Raw genomic sequence first — 17,618 nt, 5'->3', positions numbered from 1 at the left:
AGTGCCCTTCACTGGTACCATGATTTATGCCCAGTCCCTTCATTTTGCCCCTGGAGTGATCTTGGAACTGTGTAGTTCCTGAATACCTGTCATCTCCTACCTTACTTTCAAATACTTTCGAACATTCCTTGCCTTCAACCATGTTGCTTCAACCCTAGAATTTCTGGCCCTTCCTCAACCAGCTTCAGGCTCCCTCATTATAAATACTTTTTAAGTGATTTTATCTGAGGAGTGCTATAGAAATGAGTTATTGCACAAAATAAACTTTTATCTATTGGGCTATCAATGTGTGGACAATACAATCAGCTGGCAAAACATTTTTGTTGTCATTGAATGATGGTAAAATATTGCCTATATTTGTTTTGTAAGATTGTTATATTTTAGGACTGTGTCTTTAGGGTGAAGTGGAGGAAAGAAGGAGGTGATGTGACCTGTTCTGAAATGTACCCAACACATGTTTCCAGTTTGGGTTGTTAAAAGTTCAAAGAGGGATAAGGTTGGATTAGTAGGAAGAAGTTACAAAATATTCACATATGTAGACAAAGAGCATGGTGGCTGTGCTGATGGGTTATAATCATGAGGATTAAAGCAATTAATCACAATATACCATAGAATAATCCAAAAACATTGTCAATGAGATAATCAAGAACAGATACAATATGGTGAAAATATTTTCATGTGACATCAAAACCAGACAAAAAAAAATCAATAGAAAATTTGCCATTGATTCAATGCAAAGACATTCTATGTAGGCTGCTTACTACATTTGTTTGTCAAATTATTCAGATAAATGACTTGGAAGGTGAAACTATGGTGTAGCTAAATAAAATAAAAAGTTGTATGTCTGACTTTTGCGTGTTTTTTGTACTGCTTCATAGGAAATAAAGCCTGCTCGCCTAATTTCAACATATTTTGAAACATCATCTCCAGTATTATATTAGGAATTGTATTCAGTTACTTACTGCTTCCCTGTTGGATGGTGGCCGAAATATTTCTGCACCTGCTGTGTCCCACGACGAGTCTCCTTCTCCTGTCAACAATGTACACGTTCAGAAATGGGAAACATACTAGAATATTTGGGTAAACATTAGTTACCATATTTCTTCTGGAAATGGTCCCGCCTTGTAAGGAAAGCATTCAACAGACAGAAGCAATGAGTACCATTGGATGAAAAATTCATTAAATATTTTAGACACCAATACTTTATTATAATGCCCTTTGTAAATTTTCAGCTACCCGATTTGTATATTTAGCAAATAAACTAATAAGAAATATTTCCTACAAATCCAGTTTGGTTGTGGAAAAGTCTTTGCCAAACTTTTTTGAAGATGGACAAGAGCTCTCTTTTTCTGTTCATTTTAAGTGTAGCACACATAACATTGACAGGATAGAGGCTGTGAGGATGTTTCCATATTTAGGGATACCTAGTATCAGTTGCAGTGTTTGAAAATAAGGGTGCTTCAAATTATGAAGAAAAGGAGCAATTTCTTCAGTCAGTGGGTAATTGGATTTTTTTTTTTCCTCAGTGGATACTGGAAGATTGATCATTGCATAAATTCAAGGAAGGGTTAGGCAGATTTTGTTGTGATCCGGACAGGATCAGACAGGAAAGGGCAATTAAGACCATAATCAGATCAGTTACGATCTTATTGAATGGTGGAGCAGGCTTGAAAGAACAAAGGACTAATTCCTGCTCCTATTTCTTATGTTAAGACCATAAGCAGAAATTAGGCCATTCAGCCCATCGAGTCTGCTTAGCCATACAACCATGGCTGATACGTTTCTCAACCCCATTCTCCCGCTTTCTCCCTGTAACCCTTGATCCCCTTGACAATCAAGAAACTCCCTATCTCAGCCTTAAATATACTCTATGACCTGGCCATCATAGCCTTCTGTGGCAATGAATTCCATAGATTCACCACTCTCTGGCTGAAGAAGTTTCTCCTTATCTCCATTTTAAAAGGTCTTCCATTTACTCTAAGGCTGTGCCCTTGGGTTCTAGCCTCTCCTACCAATGAAAGCATCTTCCCAACATCTACTCTGTCTGGGCTATTCAGTGTTTTGTAAGCTTCAATTAGATTACCCCCTCATCCTTTTAAACTCCATCAAGTATAGCCCAGAATCCTCAAACATTCCTCATATGTTAAGCTTTTCATTCCTGGAACCATTCTCATTAACCTCCACTGAACACACTCCAGTGCCAATACATCCTTGCAGAGGTATGGGGCCCAAAACTGCACACAATACTCCAAATGTGGTTTGACCAGAGCCTCAAAAGTACATTCAAGTCCTCTCAAAATAAATGACATCATTGCATTTGCCTTCCTTCCTAATGACTCATGCTGCAAGTTTACCTTAAGAAAATCCTTGACTAGAACTCCCAAGTCTCTTTGCGCTTCAGGCTTTTGAATTTTCTCCCCATTTAGAAAATAGTTCATGCCTCTATTCCTCCTACCAAAGTGCATGACCTCACATTTTCCAACACTGTACTCTATCTGCTACTTCTTTGCCCACTCTCCTAACCAGTCCAAATCCTTCTGCAGCCTCCCTACCTCCTCAATTATACCTGTCCCCCTAACTATCTTTGTATCATCTGAAAACAGAATGCCCTCAGTTCCTTCATCTAGATTGTTAATGTATAAAGTGAAAAGTTGTGGTCCCAACACGGAGCCTTGCAGAACACCACTAGTCATCGGCTGCCATCCTGAGAAAGACCCTTTTGTCCCCATTCTCTGCCTTCTGCCAGACAGCCAAGCTTCTATCCATGCTAGCACCTTGACTCTGACACTATGGGCCCTTATCTTACTCAGTAGCCTCCTTGTCAAAGGCCTTCTGGAAGTCCAGGTAGATAACATCCATTGGCTCTCCTTGGTCTAAGCTGGTTGCTACTTCCTCAAGGAATTCTAGCAGATTTGTCAGGCATGACCTCCCCTTGATAAAACCATACTGACTTTACCCTATTTTACCATGCACTTCCAAGTATTCAGAAATCTCATCCCTCACAATGGATTCCAGGATCTTACCCACGACCGAGGTTATGCTAATCAGTCTACAATTTTCCGTCTTTTGCCTTACTCCTTTTTTAAACAGGGGTGTCAAGTTAGTGATTTTCCAGTCCTTTGGGACCCTCCCTGATTCTAGCAATTCCTGAAAGATCACCACTAATGTCTCCACTATCCCTTCAGCTATCTCCCTTAGAACTCTGGGGTGTAGTCCATCTGGTCCAGGTTATTTATCCACTTTCAATTTTTCTAGCACCTTCTCCTTGATGATGGTCACCATATTCAGTTCTGCCCACTCACTCTCTTGAATTTTTGGAATATTATTTGTCTTCCACTGTGAAGACTGACATGGAATTATTCAGTTTCTCAACCATTTCTTTGTTCCCTAACACTAACTCTTCAACACCATTTTCCAGCAACCCAATGTGCACTTTTGCCTCTCGTTTGCTCTTTGTGTATTTAAAGAAACTCTTAAGGTCTTCCTTTATATTACTGGCTAGCTTACCCTCATATTTAATCTCCTCCCTCCTTATTTCTTTTTTTGTTGGTCTTTGTAAGCTTCCCAAACCTCTGGTTTCCCACTGCCCTTCCCCACATTATATGCACTCTCTTTTGCTTTTATGCTATCCCTGGCTTCCCTAGTCAGCCACGGTTGCCTCATCCTCCCTGTCATGCTTCTTCTTCCTAAGGATGAATCTCTGTGTCTCTTGAATTACTCCCAGAAACTACTGCCATTGCTGTTCCAGTGTATTTCCTGCTAGGCTCCTCTCCCAGTAAATTCTACCCAGGTCCTCCCTCTTGCCTCTGTCGTTGCTTTTATTCAGCTGCAATGCTGTTACCTCTGATTCTATCTTCTCCCTCTCACATTGCACAGTAAATTCAATCATATTATGATCACTGCCTCCTAAATGTTCCTTCACCTTAATTTCCCTTGTCAAGTCTGCCTCATTGCACAACACTACATCCAGTATTGTTTGTTCCCTAGTGGGGTCCACCACAAGATTCTTATGATATAGTTTTGATTTGTGACATTGTAGCTTCTGTTCTTCAAATGTATTTTTTTAATTACAAACGCTTTTTGATAATAATGTCCCTTTGAATATCAAATGAAGGAAGACATGAAATGAGATTAATCTTAAGTCCATTCCTGGTGAGCAGAAATCTACAACTCCAAATTGCTCATAATTTGATAATAATTTGGACTAAACTACTGATCTCAGTCAGGGAGCTAACATTCGTAAAAAGATTTGTTTATTTTGAGGATTTGGGTTTACTGAGATTTACTCTTGAGGACTGTTCTGGCAAAGTAGAGGGAACATAACTCCACATCTGGTACATGTCATACCTGATCTGAAACTGCTTGACACTGACTCAAGATGTCAAAAGTTGAACAAATGCTGCATTCTGAATTGAGTACAAAATGAACTAAGTATTTATATATTATTTGTGTGTGTTCAGAAGCATGTAAAGATTGACTTTTAAATTACCTCTGCAAACTTGGCAGCAAGAATCAGGAACAGTTATTGGGAATGGACAGGTCAGCTTTGGGCATGTCCTCAAGCCACAGTACACATTTCCTTCCTTCACATCAAAGAAAAGAAACCATTAACATTTCAAGTCCACAGGAGCATTCCTGCAATCTTATGAAAACATATTTCCAACACAAACACTTTATTAAAACACTGACTCACTGTCATTAGTATTAATGAACATCATGTGTACTGGTTCATTGAATCCAAATGAACCAGATTTCAATATTTAAATATACTTCTTTTTGCTACATCTGGAAAACCATTGAATTGCAACTTTCACAGAAAATCGCACAGAATTATAGCACATGAATCACATAATACAAAGAAGAAAGCTGAATTTGAATTATTGAGCCTAATTATAAGTATACAAAATTGAAGAATGTGATCCTTAATACACCAATAAAAGCAGATATGATAAAAACAAAATGTTCTAGAGCACAGGGGTACAGTGCTAAGAGTGTGGGTTAACCTGGATATCAAATCCTTCACGATAAAGAAAAGGCAAAAAAAATGTCAGTCTTTATGCCAGTCAAAATCTTAAAAACATCCTTCATAAATCTAGCAAAGTTAGACGATATGGAGAGAAGCCAGAAGTAGAGAAATAAGCTACAAAACTGAATTATTACATAACAAGTATGTGTGTGAGTAACCTGTTTAGAGGTGTGGTGTGATTAAATTATCATTTGGTATTATTCATAAAAGCTTTTTATATCAGTACTATACATTTAAGGTTACACTAATGAAGTAATTACAACTCCAATGTAAGATAATAAAATACAGTTACAGGGAAATAGAGAATTGGGCCTAAGTGGTCACTTTTTCAAAACATCAGAATAGGTGTGATGGGCCACATGGCATTCTGTAGTACTGGCAAATACTATTGATTATGATTATACTACAAAATTATTAAAATATTACAGCGTGTTAATTAATTTCAAAATACAGATGTAGTTTTCTTTCTGCCAAAATTGGCGTAATGGATTTCAGTCTTTGGTTTGTACCAAGAAAATTAATTATGTCACACTTTCATTGATGGAGAGAAAAGTAACTGACCAATCAGATAATCTGGTAGTTTAGTATTTGTATTCCTCATGAGTGATTAACCAGAAATATTGTAGGTCAGAATCGTCTATTATAAAATGCATAAAAATAAAATACATAAACATGGTATTGTGTTCATTTTTTGAAATAGTAAATTTAAAATTTAAAAACTTTTAATCAACATGTTCAAATATGTTATGGCACAATTCTGGAGTAGATGAGATTTGAACCCAAGCATATGGACACTACCACTGTACCAAAAGAGCCCTCATATTGGAATTACATGACTTATATATTATGCAATATGTTGACTAGTATACCAACTTTTTGGTAGTTCATTACATAATTTAAAAAGTTCTCTTGGTACTTTTTTTCTGCCTTATTATGTGTTGAAGCATTTGTCTTAGCATTCTGTGAGTTGTGGTTTGTCACATTAAATACTTGACAGAGTGATTTATAAATTGTTGAAGAGTTGTATATTTAGAAATGCCAATCCATATTCATTGTTTATCAGCACTTGACAGACAAAATAATTAAAAACTATTTACAGCACACCATCAGGTCATTCGGCCCAGCATGCTCCAATCAAATCTCCTCATATTAAAAGAAAGTCATGGAAGGTTTGGCTCTCTATTTTTCAACAATTATTTCCACCCCTCATAAATGACAAAAAAGAGGGTTTTTTTAAAAAAATCCCTTCATACACTGATGGGTAAAGGCAACATCTTTATTATTGAACCATACAAGTCCAGAAGGTCCTAGATTAGATTTTGCTCTCCGTTAATGTAGTTGGTTTCTGTTCTAGAACAGTCCAGGTCTTATTCTTCCTGCAAATGTGGTGGAGAAAATAAATCATCTAAGGGTCCTGTTCCTGATCATATTCCAGAGATCTGTGACCTTGAAATGAACAGATATTTCCTTAAATTGTTTTTTGGCACTGACATTAAAAAATTACTAAGCTGAGCAAAAATGAAGTAAACTGAAACAATTTTTAAAAAAATTTCTTCAGCCTTACTGCTTTAATTTACATAAAAATGTACAATTGGTTACAGTTACTTTGCATTTGTAGTTCTGTTAATTTATTTTCACTATACGTTATCTTAATCTCTCTGCTGGGGCAGTTTAAATAATGAGGTAGTAACCAATTATATCTCCCAGTGAGCTAGAGTCAATTCAATGAATCTGTCTATTTATTCTGGCTGAGGATCATTTCAACACGGATTTTGCTGCAATTATTTATTTATTATTTCTGCTGGTAAGAGAGGTTGTCTCGTGGTGTAAATTCCCAAGTGAAAACACAGATATGTCAAATTCTGGGTCTTTTAAGTTAGAACAAGTAAAATAAAGCCTAGAGGTTAGTAATAAATACTTTTAAATATGATTTCAATGCAATCTGTTCACCCAGATCATGCACACTTTAACAGGACTTTGTTTCTAAATTCAAAATATAGAACTCAATCATGTGCATAACAGGAAATGTTTTAGTTCAGTTGTCATATATTTACAAATTATTCTGTCAAAATCTAAAAATGGCTTCTCAGCAAATTGAGCTTTGCAAGTGTGCTGCTCAGACGAGTTTGCCACAACTGCCCACTTCCTAACCAACCGATCCAGAGATATTATTACACATCATTAGGTGGGACCTGAATCTGGGCTCTGGATCAGTGGTGCTGGAAGAGCACAGCAATTCAGGCAGCATCCGACGAGCAGCAAAATCGATGTTTCGGGCAAAAGCCCTTCATCAGGAATAAAGGCAGAGAGCCTGAAATGTGGAGAGATAAGCTAGAGGAGGGTGGGGGTGGGGAGAAAGTAGCATAGAGTACTTCCTCCAGGCGCCTGATGGTGAGGGAGCAGCGGTGAAGGAGGCCCAAGACCTCCATGTCCTCGGCAGAGTGGGAGGGGGAGTTGAAATGTTGGGCCACAGGGCGGTGTGGTTGATTGGTGCGGGTGTCCTGGAGATGTTCCCTAAAGCGCTCTGGTAGGAGGCGCCCAGTCTCCCGAATGTAGAGGAAACCACATTGGGAGCAACGGATACAATAAATGATATGAGTGTATGTGCAGGTAAAACTTTGATGGATGTGGAAGGCTCCTATAGGGCCTTGGATAGAGGTGAGGGAGGAGGTGTGGGCACAGGTTTTACAGTTCCTGCGGTGGCAGGGGAAAGTGGGCTTCCTAGTCTAAAGGTAGGGGCTTTACTCCTTCACAAGAGACCCCAACATCCACCTTCTAGAACTAGACTTATATCTAGTCTTTATTCGTTGTGGAGCCATTAATCTACTTAAGAGGCACAAAAAAAAACACAGACAGGTTCTGATTTGCCAGGTTACTGCTAGCAGGCCTAACAGAATTAATTCACCCACCCACCAAACAAAATGAAGTAATTAGAAATTTTACACCCTACCACTAAAATAAGCAAGATATCAGGAATCAGATAACTGGTTTCCAAAGCGTAAAAATGACACAAATGAAGTGAATATAAGGGTTGGTATGGGCTTCCCACATTGAAATAGTCTGCTCACACATCAGCATGTCAATGGAGTGATGTGTAGGAGATGTGCTTGCAGTAAGAGTTCAAGAAAGGATGAAGAAGATTCCAGGACAAACATGCCTGCAGAATATTATCTGTAATCCATTATTGACAGCTCCCAGTATACTGCTTGACTATTGTTTCATCGAAGAGAATGTGTTAGATTTTATTTGGACTAATGAGAAATTCTGCTTTAGTTACTCATTAAGTAATTGTGAACTGAAATCACAACTCTGTTTACTGACTGACAGTCCATTAAACAATATTGTACACGTGGGCCACAAAACAGTGAGGGTTTTTCAAATGACTGGATTATCATCAAGCACATAGAAATGTATTGTTGTATTTAACCTCTCAATTTTTACAAGAGTAACACTTCTGTGCGGAAACTGGATTTGTGTTCTGTGTTTTTAAGCAGTGTTTGACCTTAAGCAAAACAGAGATGCAGTCTGCTGAAGAGCATATTCTCAGAGATGTTGGAAAACATATCTTCCAGCCAATCTGAACATACTAGTGTTCCAACATTTTTTCTAAGAATAACCTTTTATTTAAAATATATATTATTTGCCTATTTTTAAAGTTGTGCTATTAATGGTATCCGAGAAGATACATTACCATAGACATAGTATATTTGAAGCAAAATCTATGAACAGGCACTACAACAGTTAAATGTTCTGCGTTTCCAAAAGGTAAGATTATTCATTAAATCAACTCCCACCAGGTACTTTTAGATCGCTATTGCTTGTCTGGGTGTAAACAGAGTTAATTTAGACCCTCATTTTTCTCGAGCAAAAGTAAATATAAAAAGAGAGCACTGTGTGATGTCCGCCCTAAGAGCTTGGCGAAGATGAAATGTTTCTATTAATTTGGCGCCATCAATTTGGCATTCCCGACGCTACAGCGAGTGAAAAACAATCTCGCAAATAAATTTCCACAAGCCGACGTGTGTTTTGGCTCCTCACTGTGGGAATAGTACTGGGACTCGAACATTCGACATGTCAAAAAAAAAATGCTGCAAGGGATTGCTCAGCCTGCGAGTGAAATCCGCCTATTCAGCAGTTTCTGTAAGGCTTTCATGCGATTTTGTTTTACAAAATCATTATCTAGACTCACATCCCGTTAGTTCAAGCTATGGAAAGCTACAAGGGACGCAGTTGTTCAAGACTCAGATGGTTGTTTTTTCAATGTAATTACCGAGGGTGAACTCAGCCAGGTATGCTTTAAAGGCACAGCTGCCAGGCTTATTTGTAATATTTTGACTTGAAGGACAATCGACCTATGAACTAAGAAAGTACTGTGTGTGTGTGTGTCTGTGTGTGCTTTCGTTTACTGATCGTAGTGCTGTTAGCTGGATAAAGCTCATCATTCTGATCTAATTTACTATTTTGTTGGACGTGTACTTTATGACTAAGGTCACTGCAATAAATTGCCTAGGCTTCTCCAAATGCAAACCGGCAACTTGCACCGCCAAGAAAGATAATAAAACAACAAAAACTGCGAATGCTGATGGTCAATAGCAAAAATAAATTGCTGCAGAAACTTAGCAGGTCTGGCAGCATCTGTGGAGAGAAACCAGTGTCAACCTTCTGGAGAAGGGTAACTGGACTCGAAACATTAACTTTCAACTGATATTTCTTGTGTTTCGTGTGATTGATTAAATGTTTACTATTGGTTGGTTAGTTGAACAAGACCATAGGGAAGTACTAACAATTGTTTAACTCATAAATTTGTATAAATTAATTAAATAAGTAGAGATGGCTGGAAAAGTGATGTGCTGCAGTTGTATGATGTGGGAGCTGGCTGATCCCATTGTGAATGACAGTGACCTCATCTGCAGCAACTGTTGGTTGCTGGAAGAACTCCGGATCAGAACTGATGATCTGGAATCTGAGTTTCAAGCACTGTGGCACATTTGAGAGGGACAGAATTCCCTAGACACTTTGTTTCAGGAGGCAGTCACACCCGGTAGATTAGGTAATTCAAATTCAGTCAGTGATCAGGAACAGGGTGGGACTGTAAGTGAGGCAGGTAGGGGGATTTTGAGTTATAGAACATCGAACAATACAGCACAGAACAGGCCCTTCGGCCCTCAATAACCTTGTGAACTATTCTCAGCTTGTCCCCCTACACTATCCCAAACTCATCCATGTGCTTATCTAAGGATTGTTTAAATCTCCCTAATGTGGCTGAGTTGACCTTAGCAGGTAGGGCATTCCACGCCCTTACCACTCTCTGCGTAAAGACCTTGCCTCTGACATCTGTCTTAAAGCTATCACCCCTCAATTTGTAGTTATGCCCTCTCGTACAAGCTGACATCATCATCTTAGGAAAAAGTCTTTCACTGTCTACCCTATCTAATCCTCTGATCATCTTGTATGTCTCTATCAAATCCCCCCTTAGCCTTCTTCTTTCCAATGAGAACAGACCCAAGTCTCTCAGCCTTTCCTCATAAGACCTTCCCTCCAGACCTGGCAACATCCTAGTAAATCTCCTCTGCACCTTTTCCAATGCCTTCACATCCTTCCTGTAATGGGGTGACCAGAACTATACACAATATTCCAAGTGTGGCCGCACTAGTGTTTTGTATAGTTGCAGCATGATATTGCGGTTCCAGAACTCAATCCCTCTACCAATGAAACCTAACACACCATATTCCTTCTTAACAACACTATCCACCTGGGTGGCAACTTTCAGGGATCTTTGCTCATGGACTCCAAGATCCCTCTACACATCCACACTACCAAGAATCTTTCCATTGACCCAGTACTCTGCCATCTTGTTATTCTCCTTTGTTACGAATGCTTCGAGCATTCAGGTAAAGCATCTTAATGCTAATTTTCTTATCCTCATGGAAATCATGAGGATTAGAAAATTAGCATTAAGGTGCTTTACCTGAATGCTCAAAGCATTCGTAACAAAGGAGATGAATTAACAGCACAAATCATCATAAATGATTATGATGTGGTAGGCATCACAGAGACGTGGAGTGGAGAGTTCAGGAGTGGAGGAGCCTTAGCCCTCGACTTTGTCCAACAGATATGAGATTTTTGTTCCTTGTGTGGATGAGGAAAAGAGCTGTGGATAGGATGAGCCAGCTGACCATGGCACCATGGTGCAGAAGGCCATTCAAGGAGGGGGGGGGGGGAGCAAAAAGACAAGTAGTTGTTATAGGGGATTCTATAATTAGAGGGACAGATAGTATCCCTTGTGAGCCAGATCGGGAGTCCCACATGGTGTGTTGCCTGCCCGGTGCCAGGATGCAGGACATCTCTGAATGGCTTGAAAGGATACTGGAGTGGGAGGGGAAGGATCCAGTTGTTGTGGTCCACATTGGCAATAACAACATAGGCAAAACTAGTATAGAGGACCTGTGTGGGGAGTATCAAGCACTAGGAAGGAAATTGAAGAACAGGTCCTCCAGAGTCATAATCTCTGGATTACTGTCCGAGCCATGTGCAAATTGGCATAGGGATAAGAATATTAGGGAAGTAAACACATGGCTAAGAGATTGGTGTGGGAAAGAGGGATTCCCTTTCATGGGCTACTGGCATCAGTTTTGGAACCGGGGTAATCTGTACCATTGGGATGGTCTCCACCTGAACCGATCTGGAACCAGTGTTCTGGCAAAAAGGATAAATGGGGTGGTCACTCGGACTTTAAACTTGAGTCAGGGGGGAAGGGAAAAGGAAAGCAACAGGGACTATGGAATCAAGTAGATAGATAAGCAGCAGGTTAGCATGTGTGTGAGGTTTAAGTTCGAGGCAGACGAACTTAGGAATGAAGCAAAAAGGAAGGATAACTTAGGTAGAGGTGATGGAAATCATGAGGATAAGAAAATTAGCATTAAGGTGCTTTGCCTGAATGCTCAAAACATTTGTAACAAAGGAGATGAATTAACAGCACAAATCATCATAAATGAATATGATGTGGTAGGCATCACAGAGACATGGTTGCAGGGAGTTCAGGACTGGCAGTTAAATATCCAAGGATTTACAACTTATCGAAAAGACAGGAAGGTGGGCAGAGGGAGAGGGGTTGCTCTGTTAGTTAAGAGTGAATTTAAATCTATGGCACTAAATGACATTGGGTCAGGTGATGTGGAGTCTGTGTGGGAGGAGTTGAGGAACCACAAAGGCAAAACAAACATAATGGGAGTTATGTATAGACCTCCCAGCAGTGGTCAGGACCAGGGGTGCAAGATTTACCAGGAAATAGATAGGGTGTGTCAGAAAGGCAAGATTACGGTGATCATGGGGGACTCCAATATGCAAATGAACTGGGTGAATTATGTTGCCGGTGGATCCATAGAAAGAGGAATTCATGGAATGCTTACAGGATGGCTTTTTGGAACAGCTTGTGATGGAGCCCACAAGGGAGCAGACTGTTCTGGATTTAGTTATGTGTAATGAGCCAGACTTTACAAAAGATCTTAAAGTCAGGGAACACTTAGGAGGCAGCGATCATAATATGGTAGAGTTCAGTCTGCAGTTCAAAAGAGAGAAGGCAAAATCGGATGTAATAGTGTTACAGGTAAATAAAGGTAATTACAGGGGCATGAAAGAGGAACTGACAAAAATCAACTAGAAGCAGAGCCTAGTGGGGCAGACAGTAGATCAACAATGGCAGAACTTTCTGGTGTAATTAAGGACACCATACAGAGGAACACCCCAAAGAAAAGAAAGATTACCCGGTGGTGGGGGGTGACTAGACAACCATGGCTGACGAAGGAACCCAGGAAATGTATCAAAGAAAAAGAGAGAGCCTATAAAGTGGCCAAGAGCACTGGGAAGTCAGAAGATTGGGAAGACTATAAAACAAACAGAGGATAACAAAGAGAAATAAGGAGAAGGAGAATCAAATATGAAGGTAAGCTAGCCAGTAATATTAGAAATGATAGTAATACTTTCTTTCAATACATAAGAAACAAATGAGAGGTAAAAGTAGGACCTCTCCAAACTGATGCAGGAAGGTTAGTGATGGGAGATAAGGAAATAGCTGAAGAACTAAACAAATACTTTGTGTCAGTCTTCACAGTGGAAGGCATAAGTAATATCCCAACAATTAAGGAGAGTCAAGGGGCAAAGTTGAGCATGGTGGCCATTACAAAGGAGAAAGTACTTGGAAAGCTAAAAGGGCTAAAAAATGATAGGTCTCCTGGCCTGGATGGGCTACATCCTAGGTTTCTGAGGGAGGTGGCTGAAGAAATGGCAGAGGCGTTGGTTATAATCTTTCAAAAATTACTGGAGTCAGGGAAAGTCCCAGATGTTTGGAAAATCGCTGTGGTAAACCCCTTGTTCAAGAAAGGTTCAAGACTAAAGATGGAAAATTATAGGCCAATTAGCCTAATCTCCGCTGCAGATACAATTCTAGAATCCATCTTTAAGGATGAGGTTTCTAAATCTTGGAAGTGCAGGGTCGAATTAGAACAAGTCAGCATGGATTTAGTAAGGGGAGGTCATGCCTGACAAACCTGTAAGAATTCTTTGAAGAGGTAACAAGTAGGTTAGACCAGGGAAACCCAGTGGATGTTATCTATCTAGACTTCCAAAAGGCCCTCACGGGAGACTGCTGAGTAAGGTGAGGGCCCTTCGTGTTCAAGGTGAGCTACTGGCATGGATTGATGATTGGCTGTCTGACAGAAGGCAGAGAGTTGGGATAAAAGGTTCTTTTTCAGAATGGCAGATAAGCGGTATCCCGCAGGGTTCAGCGTTGGGGTCACAGCTGTTCACTTTATATATAAATGATCTCAATGAAGAGACTGGAGGCATTCTGATGAAGTTTGCCAATTATATGAAGTTAGGTGGACAGGCAGGTAGTTCTGAGGAGGTGGGGAGGCTGCAGAAAGATTTAGCCAGTTTAAGAGAATGATCCAAGAAATGGCTGATGAATTTCAATGTGAGCAAATGTGAGGTCTTGCACTTTGGAAAAAAGAACATGGGTGTGGACTATTTTATAAACGGTGAGAAAATTCATAAAGCCAAAGTACAAAGGAATTTCTGGGAGTGCTAGTCTAGGATTCTGTAAAGGTTGACTTGCAGGTTGAGTCTGTGATTAAGAAAGCAAATGTAATGTTGTCATTTATCTTGAGGGTTAGAATGTAAAAGTGGTGATGTGCTACTGAGACTTTATAAAGCTCTAATTAGGCCCCATTTAGAGTACTCTGACCAGTTTTGGGCCCCATACCTCAGGGAGGACACACTGGCACTGGAGCGTGTTCAGCGGAGATTCACACGGTTGATCCCTGGAATGGTAGGCCTAACATATGATGAATGGCTGAGGATCCTGGGATTGTATTCATTAGAGTTTAGAATGTTGAGGGGAGATTTAATCGAAACTTGCAAGATAATGCATGGCTTAAAGGTGTTTCCATCAGGTGGAGATACTAGGACTTGTGGGCACAGCCTTAGAATTAGAGAGGGTCAGTTTAGAATGGAAATGAGGAGACATTTCTTCAGCCAGAGAGTGGTGGGCCTGTGGAATTCAATGCCACAGAGCGCAGTGGAGGCCGGGACATTAAATGTCAAGGCAGAAATTGATAAATTCTTAATCTCGCAAGGAGTTAAGGGGTATGGGGAGAGTGTGGGTAAGTGGCGTTGAAGTGCTCATCATCCATGATTGAATGGCGGAGTGGACGCGATGGGCCGAATGGTCTTACTACCATTCCTATTTCTTATGGTCTTATGGTATAAACTCCACAGATACTGCCAGAGTCACCTAGAATGCCATGGCTGGAAAACCATCCTCTCCAAGCCACACACCATCCTGACTTGGTACTATCTCTCAATTCCTTCACTATTACTGGGCCAAAACCCAGCAGCTATCTGCCTAACAGCACCATCGCTGTCCTTACTCACTCACCCCAAGAACTGCAGCATTCACTAAAGCAACTCCTCACCACCTTCTCCAGGCCCATTAGCGATGGGCAGTTAAAAAAAAACTGACCTGTAGCCAGTGAGGTGCCCATCCTGTGAATGAATCTTAACAATACCCTATATGTGGCTTTAAAAATGTTTGAAATTACATGAAATGTTAGCTCTCTGGCCAGGAGGTTGAAGGTTTGTTTGGCATGTTTTTGTTAATGGTCCTTGGCAGACTGTGTACCTACCGAACAGCTGCATTGGGCACACTGGTTTGGGTGCCGAGACAGAAATAGCCCCTCAGCCACGAACATCTCTCCATGCTGATAGCTGGTGCCGTTGTATTCACAGGATTTCCCAACGATTTTAGCAGCTGCTGGAATATGATGCTCATCTGCATTGGAGAGGGGAGGAATGGCATTTAAAATAGCAAATGTCTACAGAAAGCCATTTCGAGTGGAGTGAAAATAGCAGTGAATATATACTTCATGTTATCAACTGTGTTCAGAATGTAAAAAAAAATGCACCTGCACAATGTGCCAGATGCATGTGTTAAAAGGTGAGAGAACCTGCATTTATATAGCACCTTTCGCGACTTTAGGCTGTACCACAGCGTTTTACAGAAAATGAATTACTTTTGAAGTTTGGACATTGTAATGTTAGACTTTACCTACACCAATGCATAGTTTACACTTACCAATCACTAAGTACAGTCTCTACTTACTTGACATATTGCTTCCTTCAGCAGCTATACTGTAGGGAATCTAATCTAATCTATAATTTATTCATCATCTTTTTTTCTGGCCGATTGCTATCTCAGTTTAGGATAGAATTCGAAGAACGCTGGTCACGTTGTTATTTACAAATCGTAGAACAGTCTCGGGGGTATCTTGCTTTTTTTAGGGGGGGGGGGGGTTGTGGGGGACGGGAAAGGGGGTGGGGGAAGATGGACGAGGAGCTGCAATAAGCAGAATTCGCCGCCAGACGTTGCAATACGCTGAATACATGGCGGACAGGAGGTGACTGGAGAAGTTCGTGCTGTATCTTCGCTGCACGGTGCACTGCCCAGTTATTAAAGTAGCGATAGAGATATGGGGACTGAGGGAATGTGTTTCTAATCAGGCGAGTTACAAGAAGCCAAAACGATTGTTGTGTGACGTGCATTCAGCTAGCTCCTGGGGCCAGGCGTCCACACATGGATACCAAGATACTGCCCTCGATAACAAATAAACATAGACATCGAAAATAGTACATGTAAACACATCCACGCTCCCCTAAAACCGAGAGTACTATAAAATCAACATTTATTCTACTTAATTCGCTTTGTGACGGTTTTACTAGCTTTGCAGCAAGACTTAAACAGAGGTTGACTCAACAGCATATGTTATTCTGGATTCAATCGTCACGCTATTCTTTTCATGTTACATTAAAAACAGTTCAGACTTACAGAACGATACAACACAAAGAGGCCATTGGGCCCCTCTGCTATTTGGTAAAACTCCCATTCTTCTGTTCTGGCTTTGGAATGTCATTATTAAATCTACTTCAATCCATTCCAACTAGGCATTCCGAACCAGGGAAAATAGGTATATTTTTTAAAATCTTAGCCCTTCTAATTTTTCTCTCTATTACCTTAGATCTGTGCCTTACTGACTTTTCTAATGCTTTGAAAATAATTTTCTGCGTTTCTGTATCAAAGTCCTGCAACTTTTAATGCCCTCTATCAAAGGGCAGCATGGTGGCTCAGTGGTTAGCTCTGCTGCCTCACAGTGCCAGGGACCAGGTTTAATCCCACCCTTGGGCAACTAGTCTGCCTGACTTTACTCTGGATGCTCTGGTTTATTCCACAGTCCAAAGATGTGTAAGTTAGGTGGATTAGTCATATGGAATACAGGGATAGGGTAGGTGGGACACTGTTTGGAGGATTGTGTGGAATTGATGGGTCAAATAGCCTGCTTCCACATTATAGGGATTCTAAAGCTATTCTTAATCTTCTCTGCTTTCAGAAGTACAGCTTCCCCAAACACCTGAAGTTCCTAATTCTCCATATCATTCCCTCTCCTGCATATTTGCCAATTTTGTAAATGTGTTTTACCATCACTAAACTTGTATAAAGCTGAAGTAATATTAAGTATACTTTTTGGAAAGTCAGTTATCTCTCAATCAACATTTCTTTGTTAAGGAATTCAATTAAGTTTATTTTAAAAATGATTTACCTTTAACAAATCTGTGCTGATTTGCATTTGTGTACAGACAATTTTCTTAATATCATTTTCCCCACACCACCAAGATGAGGCTGTCAGGTTTGGAATTATTGGATTAATCACCCATTATTTTATAAACCATATTTGAAATTCTGCAATCCTCTAGGTCTATTACCAAATCTAGGAATGATTGGAAGATTGTGGCTAGAACTTCCATTTCTACCTTTACTTATTCAATAACCAGTAACTTGACAGGATAAGTTTTCTGTTTTGGTTGCTGCCATTCTTTTATGTTCCTACTTTTAGAAAAATTAATCATATCCAATATGGATAGAATATCCACCTTTACTGCTACATTGGCAATATCCTGCTGTTTAAGACAGATGCAAGGTATTTATTTAATACCTCAGCCATACTCTTTGCTTCACTTGAAATCCTTTTTGTCTCTTACTTGG

The 17,618-nt window shown here is 40.0% G+C and overlaps 1 protein-coding gene across 3 annotated transcripts in view; it reads right to left on the bottom strand.

Moving 5' to 3' along the window:
• The window catches only part of chrdl2 (chordin-like 2), a 63,175-nt gene that overhangs the window by 33,564 nt on the left and 11,993 nt on the right, over window positions 1–17,618 (bottom strand). For all 3 annotated transcript variants that reach the window (XM_043704965.1, XM_043704964.1, XM_043704963.1), the window contains 3 exons: window positions 15,208–15,353; window positions 4,490–4,583; window positions 963–1,030 (listed from right to left, as the gene is read on the bottom strand). In XM_043704965.1, coding sequence (XP_043560900.1) covers window positions 963–1,030; window positions 4,490–4,583; window positions 15,208–15,353 — 308 coding nt within the window. The remainder of the gene's footprint in view (window positions 1–962; window positions 1,031–4,489; window positions 4,584–15,207; window positions 15,354–17,618) is intronic.

The sequence above is a fragment of the Chiloscyllium plagiosum genome, chromosome 15 (genome assembly GCF_004010195.1).
Source record: "Chiloscyllium plagiosum isolate BGI_BamShark_2017 chromosome 15, ASM401019v2, whole genome shotgun sequence".
In the NCBI taxonomy this organism is placed as follows: Eukaryota; Metazoa; Chordata; class Chondrichthyes; order Orectolobiformes; family Hemiscylliidae; genus Chiloscyllium; species Chiloscyllium plagiosum.
This window is presented reverse-complemented; position numbering and strand designations above follow the sequence as displayed.